Source organism: Leuresthes tenuis, unplaced genomic scaffold (genome assembly GCF_036924035.1).
Source record: "Leuresthes tenuis unplaced genomic scaffold, fLeuTen1.0.hap1 SCAF_3, whole genome shotgun sequence".
Classification (NCBI taxonomy): domain Eukaryota; kingdom Metazoa; phylum Chordata; class Actinopteri; order Atheriniformes; family Atherinopsidae; genus Leuresthes; species Leuresthes tenuis.
In genome coordinates, this window is record NW_027325357.1 from 19,634,734 (window position 1) to 19,646,306 (window position 11,573).

General features: G+C 40.6%; 2 protein-coding genes across 6 annotated transcripts; both read left to right on the top strand.

Annotated features, from left to right (window-relative positions):
* Window positions 1–387: 387 nt before the first annotated feature.
* On the top strand, window positions 388–6,624 carry adipor1a (adiponectin receptor 1a). 4 transcript variants are annotated; one of them, XM_072382393.1, is made up of 8 exons: window positions 388–473; window positions 1,445–1,684; window positions 1,782–1,895; window positions 3,293–3,464; window positions 3,590–3,776; window positions 3,907–4,094; window positions 4,190–4,383; window positions 4,725–6,624. In XM_072382393.1, the coding sequence occupies exons 2-8, from the start codon at window positions 1,538–1,540 to the stop codon at window positions 4,851–4,853; spliced, it is 1,131 nt and encodes a 376-aa protein (XP_072238494.1). In that variant the 5' UTR covers window positions 388–473; window positions 1,445–1,537; the 3' UTR covers window positions 4,854–6,624. The 4 variants fall into 4 exon arrangements, with proteins under 4 accessions (XP_072238494.1, XP_072238493.1, XP_072238495.1 ...); XM_072382392.1 differs by having other exon boundaries at window positions 1,471–1,684; XM_072382394.1 differs by lacking the exon at window positions 388–473 and adding an exon at window positions 525–654.
* A 790-nt stretch (window positions 6,625–7,414) lies between these two features.
* On the top strand, window positions 7,415–9,605 carry rabif (RAB interacting factor). 2 transcript variants are annotated; one of them, XM_072383173.1, is made up of 3 exons: window positions 7,415–7,519; window positions 7,984–8,135; window positions 9,133–9,605. In XM_072383173.1, the coding sequence occupies exons 2-3, from the start codon at window positions 7,992–7,994 to the stop codon at window positions 9,379–9,381; spliced, it is 393 nt and encodes a 130-aa protein (XP_072239274.1). In that variant the 5' UTR covers window positions 7,415–7,519; window positions 7,984–7,991; the 3' UTR covers window positions 9,382–9,605. The 2 variants fall into 2 exon arrangements, with proteins under 2 accessions (XP_072239274.1, XP_072239273.1); XM_072383172.1 differs by lacking the exon at window positions 7,415–7,519 and adding an exon at window positions 7,693–7,826.
* Window positions 9,606–11,573: the final 1,968 nt, after the last annotated feature.

Consider the following 11,573-nt stretch of genomic DNA (forward strand, 5'->3'; position numbering starts at 1 on the left):
ACATCTACTCTGCTGCTCATGCATCCTTTCTCTTCGGTGTTTGACCTTAAATATAGATTGTGCACCAAGGACACTGGTAACAAGCCAGGCAGCATTGATGTCCAAAGAGCTCAACAAAAAGATAAAATAAGTCATCATAGACTAAGCAGAAACACTAACAGTCTGTAATAATGTGTAGCACATTCTGCATTTATGTAATTAGCCATATCTCTGGAAGCTACTATTTTCAAATAAGATTCAGATATACATTAAAATAAAACAGTAATTAAGTTGTTGGGTTTTTTTCCATATAAATGTTAAGATCTTAACTGAGGTGGTGTATTTTGTTTTTTGGAGACACGGAGGAATGCTTTTATTCTAGATCAAAAATCCACTGATCCGGTTTTGCGGAAGAGACTCTACTTCCGGGGAATAACTGGGTTTCGCATTTCGATAAATAATTCACCTTCCCGGTTTGGAGTCTTTGTCGTCAGGTAACTTTTGTGCATTTAATCAAGTTTTCTCCGGGGATGGCTGTTAGTTTGTGTGACATGCTAACGTCGTAGGCTGGTGACGTCGTGGAGACGTTTGTGTTGCTAACAGCAAGTTAATGACAAAAAAAAAAAAACTGCCTCCTGTTCGGCTGTTGAGCGGCAGCGCAGCGTTAGCTAACAGGTAACGTTAGCAATCCGATATACGGGCTACCCGACACCGGAGGACCTGCTAACCTCGTCTATGCGCGTTAAATTTTAACTCAGTAGTTGTCGTGAAGCGCAGCAGAGCTCATGGTTTTTGACGGATTTTGGTGAAGCTGTGTGAATCTTGCGGTTGTTTACATTTTGTACTCCATGTTCCGTCTGACGCGGTGCTAACGTTGTTCCACATCCGCCTGGCAGCCTTTACCGAACATCAACTTGGATACACGGTTTTTTCACGTTTGTTCAGCCTCAGCTCTTCACCAGAGGTCAGACTCGTGATTTTAATCAGGAGCAGGGTCCGGCTGTATTATTTCAATAACCCCGCCGTCTTATATCCCCCTCGATATGTCGTTGAGTATATTACGCATACCCTGATGTACCCACAGCACCCAAGTTCGTTTTCACACAGGCAGGGCTAATGTGAGAGTGTAACCTTTGACGCTCAGATTTGACAAAATAACGTTCACAGTTCTAACCTTGTGTTGCAACTATTGTGTCACAATGTTTCTGTGAGATAAGTGTGGTCGGTCGTTTCCATTTAACTGAGAGGCAGTTTAGGCCACACAAAGCAGAAAGCATACTCGAGAGGAAAATTTGATTAGAGGTTGTGTTGTTTTTGAGTGACTTCAGCCTTGATCCTCTCTCAGAGTTATTGGTGACATTATCAGTCCGCAGCTGCTCATCACAGTTGCGTTTTTATATGTGCATTTCTTTGATTGATTGCTCCAGCTCTATACTTTTCTGCATTGAAGTAAGTTTGTTTACAGTTGATTGGCTGGTTCTGGCTCCTCAGGAGGAAATTGCCGTGTACCATCTGAAGCAGAATACAGAGACTGAGTGGGTCATCAGGCAGTCTCCCTATGTCAGGCCGAAACGGGTCTGCCAGTGATGCAGACTGCCGGATCTCTGAGGACTGCCATGTCCCAGATGTTGAGCTCATGGAGCTTGGGCCGCTGCTGGAGGAGGGAGGGGGACGACAGGCGGGATCGAAAGGCATCCACTCAGAGGTATGACTGTTTCTCAAACCCCCAACAGAGGGAAGTCGTTGCACCTTCGGTAACTCTTTGTCTCGGTAACGGTGGTCTTGTGTGATCTCTTTCGAAGGGAGCCGCGATGCTCGCTGATGAAGAAGAGGAGGATGACGAGGTCGGGGAGGTCCTGACCTTGCCTCTTCAGGCTCATCATGCCATGGAGAAAATGGAGGAGTTTGTACACAAGGTAAGGCGTTTTAGTGGAATAAACGGAGCTCGGAGAGAGAGCTGGAAGTCTGAAGAAATGTCACTGTAGAGGCACAGTTTACAGAGCCTTTGCTCATGTGTGTTGACAATAAAAGTGAGCAAATCCTTAATAAGAAATATAAAGGTTGATATTTACCAGCAATATTCATATCAAATTTTAGATTGGAATATAAATAACATATCTCAAAAGCCTAATATCTACTTGTAAAGATGCCCAACCTGGATGAGAAGAGCACACTTTATATTAGGCAGGTGGTCATAATGTCATGGCTGATCGAAGCATGCATGTTAGGTTAATTGGTGACTCTAAATTGTCCCTCGGAGTGAGTGCTAACAGGGATGGTTGTGTGTCTCGGTTGTCTCTGTGTGGCCCTGTGATGGACTGGCGACCTGTCCAGGGTGTACCCCGCCTCTCGCCCAATGACAGCTGGGATAAGCTCCAGCCCCCCTGCGACCCTGAGTTGGATTAAGCGGATATAGAAAATGGATGGATCTATGTGTGTGTGTATATATATATATATATGTATATATATATATATATATATATATATATGTAGTGAGGAAGGATACCAGTAATAATTTGACTTGTTTAAATAAAGCATCAGTAACTTCTTGTTAGTTCTCCCTGTATAATTTAACCTTGCTCCACTTTTCACTGTCCGCTCTTTTCGCTGTATCTCCCCCACCTCCCTCCCGCTCCTGTAACTCCAGTAGTTCTGTGCCCCCTCAGGGTGGCTTGACCCCATTTTGAGAACCAGTAGATGATCCCATGTTCATGTGATGAGGGCAGCACATGAGTCAGCTGCCTGGCTTTCGCATCTCTTATGGCTTACCACCAGTCAGCCGCTGCTTGCGGTTAATGTAAATGGCTGCAACTTTCTGTTGCAGGAGGATTTGCTACTGAATTCTTTTTAGCTGCGTAAACAATTCTGCGCGCCTCCGTTCAAGAAAAACCAGTGTTGCCGGTAAATGTTGGTTATTCTCACTCTCGTCTGTGATAGTTTAAAGGAAACCAATGACACATCGCACCAGTTTGTCTGCCCCCTTTGTGTCAAACAGCATAAATATTGCAGTTTTAAATGAGATGAAACACAACACGCTGACCAACTCATGGGTGTTGTCGTCTTATCGGTGACGTGAACTGATACAGATTCGCAGATCCAGGTTTAACTTGTTGTATCTTATTTTTTCTTTTTCACTGTTTCTTTTCTGCAATTTTAGACGATATTTGAATCTTTCAATTGAATCTCGTTTTAATTTCTACATTTTTCTGTATGTTTTTATCCATGACAACGTTCACTCTTCACAGGCTTTCAGCCAGAGTCTACAGAGAATTAGTTCTGCGTGTGTGTAAGTTACTGTACTCTTGTTTTTCAGGTTTGGGAGGGGCGCTGGAGAGTCATTCCTTTTCACGTCCTGCCAGACTGGCTGAAGGACAATGATTACCTCCTGCATGGACATCGACCTCCTATGCCCTCCTTCCGGGCCTGTTTCGGCAGCATCTTCAGAATTCACACCGAGACTGGAAACATCTGGACTCATCTGTTAGGTGAGCATTAAAACCCTTACATGTTTGCATTCAAACATATTTTAAACCTGGTTGATTTTTCACACCTTCTATTTGAGATATTTGATGGTTTGCTTAAAATGTTAAGCCCATTTTGTCTTCCTCAGGGTTGATCTTATTCATTTGTCTGGGCACTTTAACCATGCTGCGCCCCAACATGTATTTCATGGCACCGTTGCAAGAGAAAGTTGTGTTCGGGATGTTCTTCCTGGGAGCTGTGCTCTGCCTCAGCTTCTCCTGGCTTTTTCATACTGTCTACTGCCACTCGGAAAAAGTATCACGGACATTCTCCAAGTAAGGCCTCGTACTGTCCAAACATGTTTTTGACTTTTTTAATAATTTTTTTACATGTATGCAGGAAGGTGTGAAGCGTTTCTGCATCTTGCGACCGCCGTGTTGTCACTTTGTCGCCTTGTCTCCGCAGGCTGGACTACTCGGGCATTGCCCTCCTAATCATGGGTTCCTTCGTGCCCTGGCTGTACTATTCGTTCTACTGTTCCCCTCAGCCTCGACTTATCTACCTCACCATCGTTTGTGTTCTCGGCATTGCCGCCATCATAGTTGCCCAGTGGGACCGATTCTCCACACCTCGTCACAGACCTACAAGAGCAGGTGGAGATCTCGTATTTAGCCGTTTCGACTGTAATCTCACAGAGTTGTTTGCTTTGGGTTGTAACTTTGGTGATTCTATTGTTTTTGTCTCTCAGGTGTGTTCATGGGTCTTGGACTGAGTGGCATTGTCCCCACCATGCATTTCACCATCGAGGAGGGCTTTGTTAAGGCCACCACCGTCGGACAGATGGGTTGGTTTTATCTGATGGGCGCCATGTATATCACTGGTGCCGGTCTGTACGCAGCCAGGATCCCTGAACGCTATTTCCCTGGAAAGTGTGACATCTGGGTCAGTACCGAACGTGTCGTAACTCAGCTGTTGAGTAGTGTTTGGAATTGGCTTACACTGATACAGATTACAGTTTAATTTATAAAGATAGTTGAACTCTTTTAAGGCCAAAATTTAATTTGTCAACATGATTATTTTTTATCAGAAATAAGCGGGATGTTGAATCTGACTGGCAGCTGTTGGTGCAGTTCTCCTTGTCCGTGCTGTAGACACCCGGGAGCCGTTTCAGCGACAGCTCTCCCGATTTTTTTTTGATTTTTTTTTTTTCTTGCTCTGATCAGCCACAAGCAAATGATTCTGACCGTTTTCTAACACGCGCTCACGTCTCCTCCTTTCCGCAGTTCCATTCCCATCAGATTTTCCATGTTCTGGTTGTGGCGGCAGCGTTCATCCATTTCTACGGGGTTTCCAACCTGCAGGAGTTCCGTTACGGCCTCGAGGGAGGATGCACAGATGATTCTCTGCTCTGATACACCCGACTGTGACTTACTTTTCTTTACAGCTCCACAAACACACACAAGCACTCAACACAAAAATTGCTGCTGGAATTCAGTATAGTCACTTTTTGCTCCTTTTGTTCTTCTGATTTGCTTACTTCTTGTTTGGGTTTCATGGTCTTTCTGCTTTGCCTCCTGTTTTTTTCTTTTGTTTTCTTTGCTCCGGTAAAGTAGCATAAACTAGCCAACGTGCTATGAAGGGAACAGGCACTACTTATTACTATGATAACTGTCAAATCTTCGAGTTAGGACTCGAAATGGGATTTGAACCAAAATCACGCGTCCACGAAACCGATAGTCTATTCTTAGGAGCTCACTAGTACCCCTACCTCTTCATTGTCTGTTACAGTTACACAAAGGGTTCGGAGAGAAATATTATTTGTGCTATAGCAGAAGGCACAACTTGTAAATTCCCCTCGCATGCAGGTTAGAGGTTGGATGCAGTGTCCCTACAGGAGTTTGGTGCAGAGCAGTCAACAATTTAGATGCTTAAGAGTACAAACGTGTTTATAAAAGTTAATGAACACATGTAGTGTGTATGGATGTCTCCTTCTGTGTGTGGGTTGTTTTTCTTTATCTTTTCAAACTTTAGTGACATCGATTGTTTCATCTGTCCTTTAAAACCACTGAGGACCTTCCTATGACCCACATTTGCCCACACAGCAATAAACCATAAATTGTACTCTGAAATCCCATTCATGACCTAAACCAATACTGTTTTATTGTGAAGCCGCAACATCAATCCAGAGACTACAGATGGGGAAAAAAAGTCCAACAGCGGCACGAGAAGTAAAGTTAATGTGCACCGTTGCTGTAAAAAAAAAAAAGAAAAGAAGAATATAAATCCAGCGTTGCTGAATAACACAAGGGTCAGAGCTTATTGCAATTTGATGGAGTTTAGATATTCCTTTGAATTTTATAAAAATTAAGAAGACAAAAAAAAACATTTAAAAAAAAAAAAAAGAAGAAGAAAAAGAAAAATGATTGTTTTACATTGTAAAGACAAATATCCCAACCCGATTAGTTTTGAAGTGCTTAACGGCACAGAACGGCTGTAGAAGCTTGTAGCTGCTGCGGGAAAACAACCATGCATCTAGTTCAGATCAACACTTTGCGCCACATCCATCAATTGGATAACACATCTGTGATTAATTTGTAGAGTAACGGTTCCTGGGCGGAGCACAATATAAAGATTTGGATCGGTAAAATTGTCTTTTTGTCAGCGGGAGACTTTTCTTTTGTGTTTGATTTCAGATGCAACGAGAGGTGCAAATCTCAAATGCGCCTTAGCTTTTACAATTAGATTTGAAACTTTAAATCACCAAATGAGGTTTAAAATGTGTTCTGTATTATTGGTATAAACTTTTAGTATTCCTGTGCCTTAGGCCAATGGAAATTTTTTAAACAAAATGGCCTATCTTAATAGCTGAGGGAGTATCGACGTTTTCCTGATATTGACTTTTCTTGTTTTCCTTGCCATACACACAGTATAAGTATACAATCAAATCATTACTGAAGTTACTATTCCATTGATAGATGTATGAACTGCTGTTTAAGACTCCTTTTTCTAGATGAACTTATTCAAGCTTTATTACAAAGACTAAAACAATGTGTGTTCTTGACTTTGTGTGATGTCCTGTGTAGAAAGTGATAAATCAGACATTTCCCTGAAATGTAAACCTAAATATTTATTAATTGTAAACTTGGAAAATTATTGTAATAAATTTTTTTCCACATGTACAAATGCGGTGTCCACTTTTTCTTTAGCACGTGTTCGATGTTTCGTCCTGCAGAGAAACTTCAGCCATGGATACGACAACGTTAACAGTTACTTCTTAGTAGTTATCAGATATGAATTTTGTCTGGCAAACGCAAAAGAATCTGAGGATGCTGATTGTCACAAATTACACAGTACAAGTCAAGCCAAAATAAACTTAGCACACACAGGAATTTGATGTAATGTTCCAGGAGATGGAGCTGTACAGTATGAGGATAACATGTCTCCCTAAATGCTGAACAAATCCTGACAATTTTATGTTTGAAAGATGTTAGACGCTAGGTAAAAGCATTTAATTGTCTTATCTATTTGTTATTTTAAGATTTAGTGGGTTTTATGCAGTTTTTTATGCATGTCTTTCCTCTAAAGATCCCACATTGCAAAGCCAGAGCAATTTTCAGTTTCCTCTGTTCAGTGTGAATACTTTGTTAATATTATTCATGTTTTTTCAATGGAATAAATGGCATTTTTGAGAATACATTATTTTGTATCTATGTAGACCTTCACCTGCAGTGATGTTTTCATGTAGCATTAGTTTTTTATTCTTATGCTACTGATACTACTCGTGCCACCAGCCCTTAACCCAGTTTTATCTACTCTGAACACCCAACAGAGTAGGATTTTTGCCATACAAAATTCAGTCTTGCTTAAATTCAGTTATTACAATTCTCAGACAACAGCCTGGAAGATGAAAATAAATAATTTGAGCCTTTTTTAAGGACAGGAACGTTTCTTCAATTGCTTGTTTGGACTCGAGATTATTTACTTCCTGGTACACTTCAGAACCAGCTAGCATGCCAATCTTAGCTAGCTAACTCGTTTCTGTTGTCTAACCCGGTATTTTTGGTTGTTCAGCATTCCGGTACGTCTTATATGGCTTAAACCAAATATGTGTAAATAATATATTTGAGCAGTCAGTTGAAATCAGAGTTGTCATAGATTTTGGCGTAAATGCAAGAGGCGCCGCCTTCTGACTACATTTGGTCTCATTTATTTTAATTATTTGATTACTTTAAATATTTTAGGCCGAAAGAAGCGATGTTGTGGTTAAGACGTTGACACAATATCTGTATGTTTCGACGAAAAAGAGAGGTGAACGAGTTCTATTCTCACGCACTTCCGCACTACAAAAACCCTTATGGCTTTTAGTTCCGGTCCAGTAACAATGTGTGAGCCAAACGATTGTTTTCCTTAAAATTGCGCTTTAATTTATCTGAAGCTAGAGTTAAGCGTTGTCTCCAGGATCAGTCGGGTTTACCTGGTCAAAGAGCTATTTTCTCGTGCCTCTGTGTGCGTGTACATTACAGTAAGCTTGCTGTTTGGCAGGGTTCGATATGGACAACGATCAAGAGTCCAAAGAGGGCAGCGACCGATCCGAGCTGCTGTCCGAGGACGGCAAGAATAGCAAGTCTGTCTTGTGTCAACGCTGCGGGTCCAAGGTGCTGTGCCCAGGGATGGCTACGTTTGAAGAGAAGGAGGTATGTTATATTCAGAAGTAAAACAGTTGGTGTTTAGGGAATCACATTTTAATATGGAAGGAGTCCAGGATGCTTTCCTGGATAAAATATAAAGGAGGTGCAGTGCAGCTACAGTCACTCAAGCACTGTACAGAAATAACAATCTGGGGAAGATTTTCTTTATTAATTTTTATTTCTCAAGCATATATACCTCTGCTCTAGTTGTACAGTTCAGGGAAAGAAAAAAAAAACGTTGCTCTTTTTACAGCTAAATTAACAGACAGACAGATGGATGGATGGATCGGGGGATGGGTGGATAGGTGGATGGATGGCTAATAGGTGCTTTAATAATTAAAAAAGAAACTGCCATCTCCAGTGGCCTAAATTAATCAAAAAACATCCAAAGCAGCAATAGTAATGGCAGTCAGTAATGACTCAGCAGTCAGAACTAAATAGACCCCCTTACATATGCCCTCTCACACTGGGGCTATTTGTGTTAAATCAACGGAAACATAGTCAAGATAAAGACATATTGTGAGGAAAAAATAAGCCTCTTCTCTGTCTCATCAAGGTGAAAGGTGAAATCAAGCTAATAATTTTAAGTTTAAGGCGCTTTGGTAAGTAGTGAGATTAACTACAATTGTGTCAGCAACCAGCTATTTGCAGATCCAACTTACAGTACATGCGTATACATAAAAACATCACAAAGGCCCCAGTGATTTACTTTAAAGTGGTGCACAGCTGAAACAGAGACGTTCGTTCTGGTTACTTTTAGACGACCACAGTGTTGGAGGTTTAGTGATTTGTGGGGTTAAAAGCCTTGTAAAGCAGGAGTAGGATCTTACAAAGTGTTTTATAACATAACAACATCGGGTATGCAGCAGATGTCTTGGGACCAGAGTGATGTGGTTGGATGTAAAAGAAGACAAACCAAGTCCAAATCTCTTACTGTAAATTAGTTTTGTGTTCTCTCCTTACAAACGTCTTTATGTGGTGTCCGTCTGTTTTGTTTCACCAGCTGTTTCTGCCGTCCATGAGGAAAAAGAGCGGCCTCAGCACCTCAGAGGGCTCTGTGGACGGCGACACTCTGACTGCTCATTGGTTAGTTGGGGACATGTACGATTTTGAGAACGTGGGCTTTACAAAGGACGTGGGGAGAATCAAATATCTCATCTGTGCCGATTGTGAGATTGGACCGATTGGCTGGCACTGTTTGGATGACAAGAAAAGTTTCTACATTGCTTTGGAAAGAGTGAATCATGCATGATATTGATGGGTATTTAGGCACAAAAGGACTTTTAGAGAAAAAAATGTGTTTGCAGGCTATGCATCATTTTATGGATTTACACTCAAAGTTTGCCCCGACTAAACTCACCGTACGTACACTTACAGATACTGTAATGTGAATTTTTTTGTAATGACAGGATTGTACTCACCTATCACACTGACAATAGTGTGATCATCCTCTTCTAATAAAAAGGTTTTTGGAAACTCTCCTGGATAAGATGATTTAATTACCTTCATTTTATTGCTTTTAATGCTTTAAAATTCAGAGCAAATGCGCCAAAGGTGTCACTGCGCAAAGCAAAAGATGCTAAATATTTAATTTAGAGGCTTTTTGTCTGGGGTTTTAGATTCTGTTTAAATCGATTCTGACAGGACATAAACACCTTTATTTTAGAACGTCCAGCTGCTTGGTCAATTGACAGCCGAAACGGACACAGGAAGTTCAAACTCAGTTGAAGATGTTAAATAGGTTTACCGAACCTTTTCTTTTATCAGGCTGTTTCAGATGGAACCTAAAAACTCTGAATACTGAATGTGGTAAGTGCAACTCATATGAATGAACTATGTGGTGTACCATTGTTTGGACAGCAAAGATGGTCAAATGAACAGGAAAATTAGTTTGAATGCAGTGATTCGTTTTTTGGGTGTTGTTAAATGATCCCAGCTGCACGTGGCTGGATTTGAGATTGTGTTTGCTGTATTCATCAAATTGTACCCAAAAAGTATTAAAAAGTTCAAGTATTAAATGGTTAACCTCTCATTACGGGGAGCAGAGAGCAATAGTATTCTGTTGTTTATTATGAAGATTGCAGCAATCAACCAAAAAAAACGGGTGAAAGGCTAACCCATTCTTTACTTTTTTGTTTTTTTGTTAAAGTTCAACTTCACACAAAATCACTAATGACATTTGAGCTTCACAGTTTTTGATTTTTTTTAATTGAAGTATGATAAATTTGTGTCATAAAGATTCCTCCCCCTCCAAAACAAGAACGTCTTCATGGACTGTTTTAGGTGCAGTTACTGCATTACACCACCAGATGTCGCTAAATTCCACTTTCAACAGACTTGGCAGCCAACTTTTCTTATGATGCGGTCTGCAGTTACACACCCAAAAAGGTTAACCTTACCACTTTGAGGTGCAATGGTGGTAACCAGTTGAATACACCATGTAGCGGGGGTCCTGTTTAGGGTTACTTTTGAATATGTGTGTGTTAGTTTATGAGAAAAATCGATTATGTGTGGGTGAGAGCTGTGTTCAGAATACCACAGAAAAGGCATCGGGGAATATATGTGAAAATAAATATGCATTATTTTCACAATGAGGTCAAGGTTGTCTTGTTTTTAACCATAGGTACACAAGTGGACCCATGTTACAGCTACAGAAAGTCTGTGTACAGTGAGATGCAGAATGTTAAAACAGGAACAATAATTAATCGATCCAGAAGACGACACACCGAGGACGACGGGACAAAAAAAAAAAGTTTTAAGAGCATGTTTTTTTGTGAGTGAGCCTGACCCATTTAGACACGTACAGTTAATTTTCATCTAAAAGCAAGAGACACCTGTTATGTACAGTGTACCGTCTGAAATCCTCTATCAGGATGTTCAAACGAAACAGAGAACAGGGACATTCAAATCAGTCACGTCTGTACTGTGAAACACAGGCTCTATTTTTAGCAGCAGCACTGAAAAAGTTAAATTCATGATTGTGGTCTTTTAAAAAAGGAAACTCTTTTAAAAACGATGTGCTTTTATATACAGCACATGTAACCATAAAACCTATCTCCTCTTGTTTGCATTGCAATCTGCTCTGCCATCAAAATATAAAGTTGTGGCTTTCAAAAGGAGAGATATGGAACATATTTGACTTGTATAGTTCGTTCTATCACTGTGTTACTCTTACTGTTGCACTGTAATAACCTGTATCAGATGATGATTAACACACTGTAATGTAATGCACGTAATCTGTGATATCATGTAGACAATGTTAAAGAAAACCTTGCACTCGGACCCAAATCAGCGCGAGTCAAATGTGGAATGAGTTGTATTTTATTCATATGTATTTCTCAGAGTTACAGGGAACAAATGTTTGCTATAAAAACATAAACAGTTGATCTCTCAACAGATGACGACTCTCTACCAATCAACGAGCTCCTCTAGACCATTTAAAAA

Bases quoted from the DNA above. Each gene is read 5' to 3' on its own strand.
- rabif (XM_072383172.1), top strand. From the start codon at position 7,796: ATGGCTTTTAGTTCCGGTCCAGTAACAATGT. The intron at 7,827-7,983 runs GTGAGCCAAACG...GCTGTTTGGCAG, and splicing joins TTCCGGTCCAGTAACAATGT to GGTTCGATATGGACAACGAT. The intron at 8,136-9,132 runs GTATGTTATATT...TTGTTTCACCAG, and splicing joins CTACGTTTGAAGAGAAGGAG to CTGTTTCTGCCGTCCATGAG.
- adipor1a (XM_072382393.1), top strand. From the start codon at position 1,538: ATGTCAGGCCGAAACGGGTCTGCCAGTGATGCAGACTGCCGGATCTCT. The intron at 3,465-3,589 runs GTGAGCATTAAA...TGTCTTCCTCAG, and splicing joins CATCTGGACTCATCTGTTAG to GGTTGATCTTATTCATTTGT. The intron at 3,777-3,906 runs GTAAGGCCTCGT...TTGTCTCCGCAG, and splicing joins GTATCACGGACATTCTCCAA to GCTGGACTACTCGGGCATTG.